The sequence below is a fragment of the Atractosteus spatula genome, chromosome 20 (genome assembly GCF_055471065.1).
Source record: "Atractosteus spatula isolate fAtrSpa1 chromosome 20, fAtrSpa1.hap1, whole genome shotgun sequence".
Classification (NCBI taxonomy): domain Eukaryota; kingdom Metazoa; phylum Chordata; class Actinopteri; order Semionotiformes; family Lepisosteidae; genus Atractosteus; species Atractosteus spatula.
In genome coordinates, this window is record NC_142725.1 from 15,318,086 (window position 1) to 15,334,097 (window position 16,012).

General features: G+C 40.6%; 2 protein-coding genes across 2 annotated transcripts; both read right to left on the reverse strand.

Moving 5' to 3' along the window:
* Positions 1–267: 267 nt before the first annotated feature.
* On the reverse strand, positions 268–6,252 carry LOC148817620 (transmembrane protein 26-like). The gene is made up of 4 exons (XM_088938119.1): positions 6,089–6,252; positions 4,215–4,453; positions 2,864–2,990; positions 268–1,252 (listed from the first exon to the last, which is right to left on the reverse strand). Exons 2-4 carry the CDS (start codon positions 4,418–4,420, stop codon positions 707–709), a joined length of 879 nt encoding a protein of 292 aa, XP_088794245.1. The 5' UTR covers positions 4,421–4,453; positions 6,089–6,252; the 3' UTR covers positions 268–706.
* A 4,698-nt stretch (positions 6,253–10,950) lies between these two features.
* LOC148817621 (transmembrane protein 26-like) lies at positions 10,951–13,837 on the reverse strand. Its single transcript, XM_088937848.1, has 3 exons — positions 13,644–13,837; positions 12,508–12,652; positions 10,951–11,577 (listed from the first exon to the last, which is right to left on the reverse strand). Exons 1-3 carry the CDS (start codon positions 13,835–13,837, stop codon positions 10,951–10,953), a joined length of 966 nt encoding a protein of 321 aa, XP_088793974.1.
* Positions 13,838–16,012: the final 2,175 nt, after the last annotated feature.

Here is a 16,012-nt window from a genome sequence, read left to right on the forward strand (position 1 = left end):
TAACATAGTTATTGCCCAAACAACTCCCTTTGAAAATGATAGGTGACAACACACTCCCACCCCATTACTAATGTCTGTACAGGAAAGTATTTTTTCCTGGTTACTGACAAAACATAAGTGTAATTTGCTGTTGTTGCTAATGTATTGTCAGTGATGCCAGAGAAGCACTTCACCTCATGATGAAGTTCCAGTAATGAAGGTACTGTAGCTGACCACAAACCACCACTGACCAAGGGACTTACAGACAGAGAAAACACACAACATCTTGAAATAAATCATTTATATAAGTTTTCTGTTAAGACCTGAAGGACATGAAGAGGTCTATAACATTTTGAGTTTTGAGATATAGTATATCCTTTGCCTGAATAGTCGAATAATATATAAAAAAACGTATAGAACACCCTTACTATTCCTGAGCTAATTGAAAAAGATACAAACAGTGTGCTTTTAAAAAGACAGATGGAGTGCCCTGCATTTTACACATGAAATAAAAAAGTCCACTGTCCTATAAGCATGATCATTTCTGTAACTAAGAAAAAGAAAATAGAAAGAAGCTGTTGACCATTAGTGATGTCCTCTTTAAGGGCTTGGCTGAGGTACAGTAGCAGCTCCAGAATGCCTCTGGTAGTCCAAGGGAGGGGTTGACGTTCCCAAACCGAGATTATGGATGTTCAAACCTTGGGATTGCTGTGTAATGCTTTCTTTCTCAGACTGCTGTGCTTCTATTCTGTCGCAGCACTCCTTTCCCAAAAACAATCACAAGGATAGTGTAGACATCAATGAGGATCATTACTATGTTCTTGCAGGTGAAGTAGATTATTGTGTCGTTGTATACCCCCAGCTTAGTTATCAGGTAAAGTCGGTAGACGAGGAAAGGCGCATCCTGCATGACCACATTGATCAGCAAACCTAAGATCTTGTTGCAGCCCTCTTCCACCGAGTGGTCTCGGACTCTCTTAAGCAAACGGTTTGGGGCTGGATGGGTTGCTGGAAGTTGGATTTTTGTTATGACTAGGGGGAACTGCATGAGGGCCAGGCTAAAGAGGCTAAGCCCGATTACAAGTAGCTTGTAGTGGGACCGCACTTCCTTGTCCTTGAAGACCTCAGATAATTCCAGAACATCAGCCCCCAGACTCAGGAAATTCGTGAGGAGATTAGACAGGTCATCCCGGGACATTTCACCTTTCGGCATGAGCCAGCGTCCCAGAACCAGAACGAATGGTAAGGTCTGTCGCAGGTGCAGAATCTGCTCCTGTTTTATTCAAGAACATTGGTCACAATTAAAACCATCCCTCATCTCACATCTCAGAAAACAATACATTTCAGCTTTCAGAGAACAGAAAATCAGACAGTACCTTTCTTTGTTTTTTAAGTTTGTCAGACGATATGAGGTGTTATGCCTTGAGTATTAACTACCGTGGCTGCTGTAAATGGCAAAACTGTGATTCACTGTGTATTAATGTATTTCCATAAGGGTGTCACGATCGGCATCCCTCCTCTTAAAGGGTGCTCCGACAATTTCGTATTTTAGTTGATTATGTGCACCTGCCTCTTGTATTTTCCCACTATTTAAGCCTGACGCTCTCACTATTCCGGTCTCAACACTGGGAGATGGACACCTACCAGCGGGTCCAGGAGAGACCCGACGACATAGGCTTCATCACGGCAACCTGACCGTCTGAGTCCGGGGTTCGGAGCACCTGGCCTCGTTATCGTACTTTTTTTCCTAGTCCTTGTTCCGGATTTTAACTGTTTTGTTTCTTCTTGGTTGGAACCCCCTGGTTTTGGACTTTGGACTGCCCCCCGGATTCCCCCTTTTGGACTGCCTGAACTTGTTTGCCATCGCCACGCCCCCAGAGCACCGGATCACTGTAGTCACACCCCCCTGTCTGTCAACCCATTCTGATCCTCTTTGTCTCCTCCCCTGATGTCCTTCTTCACTTACTTCTTAATTATACCATCTTCTGGATTATACCATCTGCATAGGGTCCTGAACTACACTTCGCAGGAGCCTGGACCGGCTCCCGTTACAAAGGGGCCTGCTGGGAAATGGTCAGTGTACTGTATTGCTCCACAGTATCATCCCAGTGTGCATGCAGATACTGTATAAGGTCACATTGTGGAGGTGCATCACCTAATCTTTTTAATGCTTTTGTGGCCGCTACTGGAGATACAGACTGGTCGGGACAACCAGACTGAGAGAGTGTCACGAACAGTTCTTTCCGGGCCCTACGCAGACGACACAATCCGGAAGGGAGTGAGGAAACGCTAGGAAAAAGTCATGCAGGAGAGGGTATGGAGACAGGGGGCGTGTCCAAGGGGTGCAGGTGTCCAGGGAGAGTGAATCCGGGGCGAACAATCCATAAGAAAATCCAAACGGGTTATCCAAGAAGGTAGAGTCCAAGGCCAGGGGATCCATCCAGGGAATAAAACCATGAACCGGGTCGGGACCGGCGGGGCGGGGAATCAGGAACAGAAGGTTAAAACCATAACGGAGCCAGACGCAGCAGGACCCCGGGCTCTCATGAAGCGGAATTCAAAGAGGAACCAGGAGTGACGTCTGCGTCTGGCTTTTAAGGTGGAACAGAAATAAGAAACAGGTGCAGGTAATGGGGCAGTACAAGGAAGGGCTGGAGTGCCCTTAAGAGGAGGAGTAGCGATCGTGACAGAGAGATCTCAATCTAGGGAAGAAAAGGGAGACTATACCATGGCCTGATAAACAGTACCTCTAGATAGACATGAACCAATGACTAATTAATTGATCATCACAAGTTCTACATACGTTCCAAGTGTAATTGAAAAGGACCCTTTCTCTGACAGGACAGTATAAAATATGACATATGACATGACTTTTGATACCTACGTGTTTTTCTTTGCCATACATCTCTGTTGTTGTGTTGGATGATGGGTATGACTTCAGCGTCTGCAGCTCCAGTATCCAAATGGAAGGAATGACAGTACACAGGTATAAGAACACCATTGGAGAGAACCTAGAAACAGATTCAGACACATCAGTACCATACAAAAGATGTTCTAGAGTAAGTCTACTTTAATTTATGATCTTTGCCTCATAAATTTGTTTGTGCAAATCCACTTTTTAGGATCGGAACATTATTAAAGGAGAACTTGCTGCCAGTGCCCTGACTTTATAAGAAGAAAACATGCATGAGTTGTAAAGATTGAACGAAATCTTGGCCTCAGACCATAATCTCTGCTCATGCTGAATGTCATTGCAGCGCTTTACTGATTACAGTACATACAGTATGCAAATTCCAGGAGAGGACCTTCAAAACAATCTTACATTGTGCCATGTCACTGAAGAGAAGCCTCATCGTCAAACAGTAATCATGCTTTCTTTATAAAGGTTCTCTTGCTTGTTACTGTTAGGCTATGTAGGCTCTATTCCAAAGTAATTTAAGTTTTTTGTGCAAATTCTAATAATGATGAAACGAGCCAACTAATATACTGTAAAGTGATAGCATGCTTAACACTGGGGCATTAGCTCACCCAGATGAGGATAAGCTAGTGAACCAGGGAGCTGCTGCAAGCATGAAGCTGGAAAAGAGGGAGGGATGATAGAAACGATGTGTGCAGCGTTGTGAACAGCCAGTTACTTAGGGGAGCGGAGGTGTGAGATTTAGAGTTTACATCCTCCCGAATTTCTGTTAAATCAGAGCATTTTGTATGGTGTATGTCCTGATGAAGGCTTATGACAAGCATTTAATTTTGGAGCAGAGAATGTGCTCCCAGTTGATTTAGCCACTTTTACCAAATACTTGTGGACAGCTCCTCAATAACTTTTGTGTGTTCTCTTTCTCGTTTCGTGTAGGCAGCTTATACTGTCACAATGACAAAAATGAATTTATGTCAATGCCTTGCTTTTAAAACTCATGTACAGTATTGCAGTTCACACGTTAACATAGAGAAATTGTACATTAACGGTAATAACATGGGACAATCATCAAAGTAGCTATATCACCTTTAATATAAGGTGTTTCTCTAGTGTTCTGTTTTTATTTAAAATGTATCAAGCACACAAAATTCATGTACAAATGGAAACGGTATGGATGTTTAAAAAGCTGCATATACTGTATATATATATGGTTTGTACAAAGTTTTCAAGAGGATTTGGAAATGCAACACATGCAAACTAATTCTTTATAAAGAGCAAGAGAGTAAGGAATAAAAAAGAAGCAGACACTTAAAATCATTACCATTTCCACCATCCGTGGGTTGTAAACTTCCAAGTCATTATCATCTCGACTACCAGGAATAAAACGCCGAGCAGCAATACCCAATAAAAAGGGTCTCTTTTCACTGAGACCACGCACCACACCAGCATCCCCCCATGGACAGCAAATAAAGTGCGACTCAGGATGTCCAGCAGCGTTGTCCACATGGTCTGAGCGTGTCCACACATCGTTGCTGAGTTCCAGAAGATAGGTCCTGTTTACTAAACAGTAAGAACTTTGTTATTTTCTACAGCATAGTATATTTATTTCAAAGTGCCTCACACCCACACCCAGGTCACAGGCAGCAGATGGGCATGTAGGATCCAAGCACACGCTTGTGATGTGACCTTTTACCTCTGACCCAAACCCGCACTGGGGTTGGATGCACACAAAATGGTGACATCACATTCTTATTCCCTAGAGTCATTCAGGGCCTGTCCCGCAGCCTGTGCATGAAGCTAAACTTTATTATCTGTTAGTTTACAAGTCTATGTTCTCTGTTTACAGAACACCGCCAATGTCACAATTATGAAGCAAAGCTTCCAAATTTAAAGGAGTAGGTGAAATGTTAATGGTGGCACAAAGCGTGCCTCAGTATACTGCTATGTATAACAATTGACGTTATATATTTACAAAGATCCTCAGCAAAATTACATTTCAGTGATATGAAACCACAGCAATGGTACAGTATGTTACAATCATATAAAAGTTAAAAATATACAATAGTTCTGTGATAGATTTGTTATGTTAAACATCTGCATCTCATCTTACCATTTTTTATATATAGAAACGGAAATTAATATCTGCACATAATGAAATATATCTAATAATTTGTAGACATGTTTTAGGGTTATCAAAGTAAAGAGAACTGACTCCAAGCATTTCTTAATACAGAGGCCTGCAAGTCCAGTGTTTGAATATCACAGTCCTGCAAGTTTTTACCAGCGACCGAGAGAGGTTATTGCCGTGCTATCTGGGCTGAGACGGTAACGGAAAGCTAAGGTTGTGGTTTGTGTGGAAATCCCCTGGCCATGCTACCCAATAAAAGGGAGCTCTTCCACAAACATATATTATGATTACCACACACTCCTTCTTCTAGGAAAACAAAAGTGAAACTTTTTGAAGAATCCTGCTGGCACTGCAGGTGCCAGGCAGCTGGTTCGGCAGTGTCAGTATACACAAATATATGGTTTCTCACATAGTTTCAAGCAGAGGTACGAGCGGGGATGATTCAAAATGATTCTCATACTAATGTGTACAGTAGTTACATGTATATTAGTAATAATAAAGTAATTAACATGGATCATCTAAGAGTCAAAAGTTAAACTAATACCAGTAATCATTCATGGTAATTTCAGTATAACTGATTAGAATAAAATGACTAGAAGTATGTGACTGTCCAAAGTATTTGTTTTGCATACACGTATTTGTTATCATTCATTCCAGCTACTCATTAGGGTGTCTAAACTGCAGCCTTTTGTTGCATTACTTATAATTGATGAAAACGTAATCTGTTAGGATACGCCATGCTAGAAGTATAATTTGAATATACTTGAACATCCGAGTCATTACGTTCTGCTTTTAAGCTTTCATTATGTTTGATTTGCAGAAAGCACAGTGCTGCAAGGAGAAAGAAAGCAAACTGGAATTCGTTGACTTGGATCATGACTCTCGGCCCTTCTCTGTTGTGTTCAGAACTTTCTAGCCCATTTTTTACACCATTTCATGAAAGAACAAAAGCGCAGCCATGAGTCTTTTTGCCCAATTCAGAGATTACTATAGCAATACAAACAATAAAGATGGCATATCAATGAGTCCACGGTTTAAATAATAGTGATCTACAAGTATCGACTTACAAGGTGCTGTCCTGTGGAGCAGTATCTCTGTTCCGCAGACCGCTGGCAGGATAGGCACTTGTACAACCCCACAGTCAAGAGCGATTCTTCTGTGCACCTCAACACCAATAGACATCTGTGGGCAAGTGCATGTCAAGACAAGTGCAGGCCTTCTTTTCCAACCACAAATCTGTGTTCCTCTCCACCCAGCTCGCGTCAAAGAGCTCCAACAGCAGCTTTGCATGTTTATTTCCCCTTTTCCTTTGTGGCTGCAAGGTGTGGTTTGCACTTCATTTTTCTTTCAATTGTTTTTTTTTTTTCTGAGTTCCAGAAATGAATATTCACTGGTAAGTCTTTCATTTCGTTTAGTCTTTTATTCTGCCCTTAACGTCCTTCCCCTGTCTGGGTGTGTGTCAGCAGAATCTTTTGTTCAATGCCATTCTGAGGAAGTGAATTTACAAATTGTGCCTTTTTATCAAAAGGTTGGGCTCTCACTGTTTGAGGAGAAGCCAAGGACAGCAGAGTGAAGCTGATCAGCTTTATTGTGGCACTGGGAGCCCACAGTCCCACTATACAGTATGTCATGTAAAAAGTGTTCTCAACAAAATAAAGAATTATTATAGGGCCTTATAAGGATATCCTCGCAGGGGTGTGTGCAGAGTTATTTAGTTCGGATGGGAAGAACTGAGATACAAATACATTATTCCGCACAGTAGCATGCAAACAGTTGGAGTTCGTGTAAAAGCAATTCAGGGAGGTTCAACTGCAGAAAAACAAAAGGTTTCCTCTTCAAGGCCACCCTCACTCCTCCAGGAGCTCTGCTTCTGCCCAGAGCATTCCAAATGTTGTTGCTTGGCAACGAGATAGTGGCCCACTTCTTCAGCCCGTATCTCCCCAGCACACCATGAAGTGTCTCACTCACAGACCCGTCTCCTGATCACAAGCCTGTCTCTCCCTCCTAGCCTCCCCAGACCTGTCTCTCTCTGAGCCTTGTCTTTCTCTCAAACTATGAGCCTCACAAACCTTCACTGCCATTATGTTCTTTGAGATGTTCTTAGGCTCATTCTCTTGGACATTAGCATATTGTTTTTATCTTTACCACGTCTTTCACATCTTTAAATATCTTATTTGTGAACTCATGACCTGAAGAATCCAACTCCACTGTGCCCAGTTCTTTACTTCAGACTGACAAGTGTCATTGTGAAATCAGCATTTAATTGTTCTAATTTAGTAAGTGTGAATTTGAGAGCATATTCTTTCTAAGCAGCCAAATGTTGGTGTGATGGGGTAGCTGTGTCAGGGTACATTACTACAGATACAGATCTTCCAGCCTGTATAAGATTGATAAGACAACTCACTTCAGATACTTTTGGTACACTACACCATAGGTTACATTTTGGTGGATAAAAACTGTACCATACTAAAGAAAATTGCCTGTTACTCTTGTAGTTCTAAATGACTATATTTATGACTATATCTATTTGTCTCTTCCCTGTTAGGATACTTACAATGTCAAATGCCATCTCTAGAATAGAAACCTTTCCTACATCTGTACTTTTTTTTTCTTTTTTTTAACACACCTCCACCCCCCCAATTTTGGAGGACTTCTTTATTTTATTTTTTTTTCACTATCTCATTTTTGTTCTTTTTAGTCATTAACAAAAAAAATCTTAAATTCACAAATAAAAATTTTAATTCAAAAACTTCCTACTAATATTCTTAACATCCAGTGCCATTCAACTATGTCTCTAATGGGCCCAAAACATTCCTATACTCATTAAGTTTCCCCTGTAAATTATATGAAATCTTTTCAAATTTAACTTGTGATACAGCCTCTTTTATCCATTTTTTGTACGACGGTCCTATACTGTCCACCCATTTTTGCAATATTATTTTTTTAGCAATAATACAGAGAGTCAAAAAAGTATTTTTATATTGAATTGCTACTTTAACCTTTGATAAATCACCAAGGATACGTGTAATGGGAGTAAGTGGAATTGAGATATTTAGGTGCCTGAGAGTTTTCCCCACTGTGGAGGTGACTGTATGTGCTGACAATACTATAATGAGTGCAATAGTGATCCTTTATGTGTGTTACATTTTGAACACATTCCTGTATTATGCTACTTCATCTTCTTCAATTTTTCTGGGGTATAATAGTCTGTTTAAAATTTTGTACTGCAGCAGTTTATGTATAGCTCTAAATGGATAATACTGTACTATGCCACACAGTATCCCAGTCTATGTCCTCTGACCCTACACAGAGATCAGCAGTCCACTGAGATGCACAACTATCAAAAGACTTGTCTGACCTTGTATGTTAGTCTGCAATAGTTTATTGCTGTAATTATTCAATTCTTGTTTAAATCTATACTTCAAAAATGCAAAATTCCCACATTAAAATACAACATCCTAGTTGTAAGCATGTAGTCTGTCTTTAAAAAATGTGCAATTATTGAAAATTCAGGATAGGAATATGAGTGCTAACTTGTAGCACGTGTAGTTCTATAATGTATATTCTATTGTATTGTCAACTGAAAATCTAGGAAATGGTCAGAGATACTCTTGGCAGGATAGTTTGCAAAGTTCAGATGAGCCCAGTGATCATCAGTCATCATCATTGTAGACTTGGGATAGTTCCTGCCGTTAGTCGAGGTCTAACATTAACAACAAATCTTTGGTAGTCCTTACTTTTTTGATAACAACATTGAGGAACATCTTTGAGTTTTGTGATTGTTGAAGTCGTGTTCAAATAAGAAGGAGCAGTCTGGAGCAGTGGTCAGGATTCTGGACTTGTACCTGGAAGATTATTGGTTACAGTCTTCTGCAAATTACTTCAACTCAGTAGTTTCTGTAAAATGCCCAATTGCACAAATGGGTGCAAACATACTGCAAGTTGCTTTGAGTAAAAGTGTTGGTAAAGTAAAACTGTAGTCAGTAGAATGACATCAATTTTCCAGCAACTCTCTGCCTGTTAATGACTTAACTGGTGTGTTGTGATGATGTTAGGTAAAATACATATAATCTCTGTTGCTATTGGCTGTGGTGACACCAGAACTAGGGCTGAGAAACCAGACAGTCAGTACCATCGGAATATGTCATGCATGAAGAATGGTCAACCAAAAGTGCAAAATGAATGCAGTTAGCGCTGCAACTGTTTAAAAGACAGGAAGCTCACTTCCAGAGTAATATCACAGCTTCGTCACCCTAATAAAAACTTGTTCTTTACACGCCCCCCTGCCTGTCATGATGAGCGTCATCTATGTCATTTGTATGATCTGGTTTCAAAATTAGTAAAAGAAAAAAAAAGGAGAAATGTGATAGTTAGTGCAAGAAAAAAGGAGAAATATGATAGTTAATCATCCACACTATTGTTTTCTTTTGCTTCCGTGATGGAAAATGACCAATTTGTTTTCCTTTACAAGTACTCCAGCACCACTGTGATGTGTCAACCCTGCTACTGGGCTTGTTTCAAATCTGTATTTTACACGAGAAGACAAGAAAGGTTTCACATGAGCGGAGACCCATCTTGTTCACTTGGTCTCTAGCAGCTGAGTGATCTGAGGATCTCATCCAATCATTTCTTGAAAGATCCAATGAAATCAATTTCAATCACATGGCTGTTCAGCTTGTTAGAGAAACCCACACCCCTGTGTAAGAAGCGCTTATTCTTCTGTCCTTGGTCCTACATGTGTCACCTTCCAGTTTTCATGTGTGCCCCAAGACCATTGATATGTCTGTTTTGAATAGCTGAATCCCCTTTCAGTCTGTCTGTGTACACTGTTTGAACAAAGAATTAATCTAGTGGCTCACCTTTAAACACCCTCTAGGGCAGAAGTATCATTTTTGTAACACGGTGACCATGGTGACTGTGTAAATATAAAAAGAGCACCAAAGTGATTTGTTAAATGACTGACCTTTATGTTCACGGAGATCCATTCAGGGGTAATACCGAACTCAGTAGAAGAAAACAGTGCCCCAATGCAAAAGGTGCGAGATAAAAGTGTTCTTATCCAACTGACCAAATCCCCTATGAAGTTCAGGGGGTTTCAAGGGAACAGATAAAAACAAGCATTTATTGTACATACAGGTATGTAAAAAATACAAATAGCAAATACAAAGAAGACAACACATTTCAGCCCAAAAAAGTCTTCCATTCTGGGTCCAGTCCTGGCCTTCATCACCTGTCTGTGTGGCGGATGACTGGTTTCCCTAGGTTTTGTTAAGTCTATGAGAATGGTTACTGACTTCAGCTCATATCTGCTCCACTCTGTGAATGGACTGGGCTTGATGTCCCACTCAAGAGCCCCCGATTTCTAACAAAAAGCTTTGCTCTTACTCGCTCAGTTAGAGAATAACCCTTGGTGACTGTGTCTCAGCGTGCTAATAATATATTACAACATGTACTTGCACAACACAGTATCAGACTAAGATAATGCCAGGTTAATGTAAAAAGACAAGAACAGATTGCATTCTCAATGAGCATATTTACAATTAACAGTAAGAATACAAATGTTGCTTTCAGTTTTTCTTTGCAATTGTACAGTGAACACCCATCTCCCACTCTCCAGCGGTCATATCTGAAAATCACAACCTATATAATAATAATAATAATTGCTAACACTTATACAGTGCTTTTCTGGACACTCCAATCAAAGCGCTTTACAGGTAATGGGGTCTCCCCTCCACCACCACCAGTGTGCAGCCCCACCTGGATGATGCGACGGCAGCCGTAGTGCGCCAGAACGCTCACCACACATTAGCTATCAGTGGGGAGGAGAGCAGAGTGATGAAGCCAATTCATAGATGGGGATTATTAGGAGGCCATGATTGGCAACGGCCAATGAGAAATTTGGCCAGGACGCCAGGGTTACACCTATGTTCTATTTGTGATGCTCTGGATCCCAGTTCTCTGCCTCCGAGTCATGACGTGCCTCCCTGCTTGAAGATGTGGAGTGAAAAACTGAGACGCCCACAGAGATCTTACTGCACTGGACTACAATGATGCGGTAGATTTCTATGAGGACGATGAGGATGTTCTTGCAGGTGAAGAAGATCATGGACTGGTTGAGCACGCCCTCCTGGACAATCAGGTATATCCTGTAGATGAGAAAGGGGCCATCCTGCATCCCTACCGTGACCAGCAAACTCCAGACCTCACTGGAACAGCAACTGCCCACCGCCTCATCTGGCCTGGAGTCTGGGTCCTCAAGATGACACTGGGAAGGGCTGGTTTGGGTTAGGACCAAGGGAAACTGCATGAGGGCCCAGGTGAAGAGACTGAGCCCTGTGACAAGAATGCTGAGGTTGTTCTCTACCTCTTTCTCCTTGAAGATTTCAAATATGTCCAGGATGTCAGCTCCCAGCCCTACGTAGACCATGAGGAGCTGGGAGAGCTGATCCCGGGACAAGTCTCCCTTCGGCATGAGCCAGCGGCCAAGAACCAACACGATCAGCATGGTCTGCTCCAGCCCCAGCACCCAATTCTGTGGCTCTAGCTGTGACAGCTCCTGTGTCATTCAAAACATGGGACACATTGAAAAACACCCCTCATTTCAAAGCTGGGCTGGATCCTTTTCCAGGTTTATTTTTTGAAATACAGAAAATGCCTGTATTTGCCAGGGGTTATCTGTTTAAGGGGATAACTTTCAATTAATTCTTTTTTTTTCTATAAATAGTTCACAATAAATTACCCTGATCTTAGATTGTAGATTATTGTCTCTCTATTCCATTCTGTTCTAATGAATTGGAACATTTATTAAACAGTAGTTAATTATCAGATCATTATTGACTCAGAGACCGGATGGTTCATGCGTTTTGAGCATGGCATTGATACTGCCAGGAATGCCAATGAGGAAAAGCGTTTAATAGCCCATCACATTACATGTCTCCCTTTCACTTATGACCTGTAATGAGCCTGCACACACAGTGCACACATCAGTACTTCCAGCAGGGATATTAGCTTCGAACTGCAAATTATACATGGATGTCAAACATGATAAGCTAGATTGGTCATTTAACAGGTTGTTATAAAGATGGTTACAGGATATGTGCTTTAATACGCTAAGATCTGAGCATTTGAATGAACAGGCTTTGAAAAGGTCAGGGCTATTCATCACATCCAAAAAGTGTGTAGGAATTAGTGGGATGGGGAGGGGCAGATTACAAGTCAGTTATGCAAGGAAGATCAAAATAAAAGGAACCAGATATCCAGGTTAGAAGGGGAAAGTCTTACTTTATTTCTATAGTATATTCTGTAACAGCCACTTTACCTTTATATCTTATATCACCCAGGTAATTTGTATATTCTACATTACATTATTATATACAACTAATGTAGCTTATATTACTTGTTGGCATGATTGAGGTAAGGAGAATTTTGTTAAAGAGGACTGTATAAAAGATGGCGCGTGGCCTACATGTATGCTTCTCATACCCACCAGTGGTATTGGTATGCTGGCAGGCAGGTATGGATCACTCCCAAGAGAGGTGTTGACTGACATCCTGGACTGCATCAGGCTGAGTTCAAGATACCATATGGAAGGAATGGCAGTGCTTAGGTACAAAAACACCATTGGTGAGAACCTAAAGACAGACACAGGTCAGTTCTTAGCTCCATTGAATGCAGCATGTTCTAGATTTTAAAAAAAATTAGTGTTCTCATTCAGTATGCAAATCCCTCTTAACAGAATTGAAGCCTTTAAAAAGGAACGCCAAAGCGATGGAAGAGGCCCGAGGTGATTGTGCTCCTTCTACTCAGCTGTGTAGGAGTGAACTTGATGGAGAATTATTCATCAATGTAAAGGAATACAGACCTGCTCTAATATCACATGGCATCCTCTCCTCAGAGGCTCATTGTGGGGTAACTCTTTTGCAGGCTGTGTGTTAACGCAGTGCTTCATGCATTTGGATATTCTTGGAGAGTCTGTCCAAAATAGCTTTTGGTTGTCCTAAAGGCAGCAATCCTCTGACAGCCAAAACATGTTGAAGTGTTTAAACAGTTACTACAGACTATAATGCTGCTGTCGCTTGTAGCTGGTAAGCAGCTTATCTTGTCATGCTAGCGGGGAAAAGGCTTGAGCATGGTAATGATGCATTTCCTTTAACTGATATACAATATTCCACAAAGGAATTGTGCATGTGCACAAAAAGCATTAATAAAGATAACAATATAATCAGCAGCTTGCTACAATCACTGAGGTAGCTCACTGATACTAACCTGAAGTGTTAATGATAGGTCATTTTTTGCTTTTTGTGTTTTTATTTTTTATAACAGTAGTTTGGGATTAATAAACCATTACTACACATCTGATTATGATGAAAAGGTTTCTGTATGTGTTTACAGTTTTTGGTATTAAATTTACCACTGAAACGTCTTCTGAACTACGTCCTGTACTGTAAACCCCAAGATCTTGCTGCAGAGCTGTTTTTACTGTTACTTATTGGTAATGCTTTCATGTCACTTCAGATTGTTACAGCTCAAAATGCGCCCTCCGCCTTCTTCGCTCTCGTCTCCTCCCTCGTGAGAAGAAGGCTTACAGTAAGGGTCAGTGCAGATGCACACGGAAGCCTTTACCATTTCCACTCCCCGCTCCTTGTGAACTTCAATGTGACCCCCATCTCTACGCCCAGGAGAGCGACGCCCAACAGCAGGAGCCAGTAGACAGGATCCCCTTTGACCGTGACCACGCGCCACACCGTCAGAACGCCATGCACAGCGAACAGCAAGCGGCTCACTATGGCCAGCAGGACGTTCAGGAACTTGCACATCTCTGCTGAGGTCCCAGGGCCACGTCTCCTATAGAGTAACATGTTTTTCATTATATCCATAGTATCTCATAGCACTTCAGTCTTCGCTACAGACGTCTGGACTTTCATAGCTCAGGCCTAAACAACCCATACTCAGTGGCGGGGATTCTGTACTCTTATGACCCATTTAATATTAACAATTAATTGCAGTTATGTAGCACCCTAAAGGATCTCAGAGCACTTTTTGTACAGGTGGGGACCCACAACATCCACCACTGAAGTACAGCCCCCACCTGGCTGATTTATAGCCACTATTATGAATAGGCAGCCCCACAACACAGCAATGGAGAAGTGAGGAATTGCTTCACCTAATGAATCAAGGGTGAATTTTAGTTTGGCCAGCAAATATTGTTTGTTAAGCTTTACTTGTAATTTTTACTACTAAGATGCTGGCACGACGTTTTAATGACTTTGAAGATTTGAAGTCAAGAATTTAAGACACAGAAAACACAAAATATGTATTAAGAGAGGTTTTGTTTGAGAGGACACCAATCTTGTATTTAACATTCTTTAATTCACGTTGATCAGTACCTTCAAAACCACGATCACAACAACCCAAGGAGAACACTCTATAACCATCTAATATGAAGTGTTGCAGTAGCTGATTAATTAGATGATCAATCGCATTTAACAATCGAACCACATTAACTGAATGAGACAAGGTGAGCCTCATCAATTATATCAGACATATCAGAATTAACTGGTAATGGAAAACAAAATGGTTTTCAGTAGTTTGGCTAATGTAATTAATTGTAATTGATGCAAAAAAATGACACGTATATTGAAATATACGTAATGTTTCAGTGTTGGACATTAACTCACTGAAGTAAATACTCCCTTAAGTAATGTCCATCCTGGCCATAAGGTGAGAAAACCCCCTTCTCTTGCGAGGAATGAATCAGGGTGCTGCAGCAAGAGTGAAGATGGGGTGGAGGGAGGGGGACTAAAAGAGGCTTAGCAGCAAAAATATTTATACAGAAGAGAGGGAAAGTGCAAGATTTCCAATTTAATCTGCTCCTGAACTTCTGTTTAACAACTCGATAAAAAGGCAATATACAGTAGGTTTCAAAATGAAGAAGGAAAAACACAGAGTGTAATAGAATAGCAAACAATTCAAAGAACTCTAAAAGAACAGAATAATGCAAAATGTCTAGGATATGGCCAACCTATCAACACAGGCATTTGTTCACTTGCCTAAACCTTTAAGATGTTTGTCCAAATAACAGTTTCATTTTTATCTGGAAAGAAAACAATGTTTTAGATAAAAAGAACATAATTTAGGAAGTGTAAAGAAACAAGAACACGAATGTGATTTCTTAGTTTGGATAAGAGAACTTGTTAATTATGATCCAATACGATGGATGATGGAATAAGATGGATCTGTGTGTGTTATCAACTTTTTATTTCATTGTAGTTTAAAGTCTGATCCCACTACCATGAACAAAACAGCCAAAAACTGCTTTTCAAGAACATTTACGCTGTAGTAATATTCAAATCCAATATTCTGATATACAATTTTCAAAGCATAGAAATGCAACACTGTGTGCAGTTTGTAAGTACATAGCCATAATTGGGAGTCAACAACAATTCCTTTACCCTATAATTGTCAGATTTAATGTATCTTTATTAACTTAAAATTGAACTCTAGATATTCTATACACCCCATTCCTTTAGTTTTTACATGTTTTGTTCTTGAAACAAATATTTAATATGCTAAAATCATGCTTTTTTCTACATTGCTTCAGGGTTTAATTGAAGGAGACTTGTGCTTTAAAGAAATCTCATTTTTTATCTTGATACCTTATTGTAATGCTTTGTTATGGTTGCATGTGTAATAGGATTCGCAAAAGAACTTCATTTGAAAGGCATGACACTGTTTTCTAGCCTTATAAAAATAAAGACCCTTTACTCTCACATAAAAGCAGTGCCCCACAGATTGTAAATTCACTTACCAAATGCTTGGATGTTCCCTTCACAACTGCAAGTTGCAGCTCCTTGTTTCCTAATTAGGTTCTTCCCACAGTGATAGATCTGTTCAGTTTCGCCTGCAGAAACTGTTTCGTCCAGCTTTAGTTCATCATTGTTACAAAGACAGCATGCCAACCCCCATTCTTTCAATGTGATTGCCGAGCTCGC

What these genes read in the sequence shown, in the direction of transcription:
- LOC148817620 (XM_088938119.1), bottom strand. Translation starts at nt 4,420, where the DNA reads ATGTGTGGACACGCTCAGACCATGTGGACAACGCTGCTGGACATCCTG. An exon ending in ACCCACGGATGGTGGAAATG is followed by an intron (nt 2,991 to 4,214) that starts GTAATGATTTTA and finishes ATCTGTTTCTAG; the next exon opens with GTTCTCTCCAATGGTGTTCT. An exon ending in TGTATGGCAAAGAAAAACAC is followed by an intron (nt 1,253 to 2,863) that starts GTAGGTATCAAA and finishes TGAATAAAACAG; the next exon opens with GAGCAGATTCTGCACCTGCG.
- LOC148817621 (XM_088937848.1), bottom strand. Translation starts at nt 13,837, where the DNA reads ATGTGCAAGTTCCTGAACGTCCTGCTGGCCATAGTGAGCCGCTTGCTG. An exon ending in AGGAGCGGGGAGTGGAAATG is followed by an intron (nt 12,653 to 13,643) that starts GTAAAGGCTTCC and finishes GTCTGTCTTTAG; the next exon opens with GTTCTCACCAATGGTGTTTT. An exon ending in CCAGCATACCAATACCACTG is followed by an intron (nt 11,578 to 12,507) that starts GTGGGTATGAGA and finishes TGAATGACACAG; the next exon opens with GAGCTGTCACAGCTAGAGCC.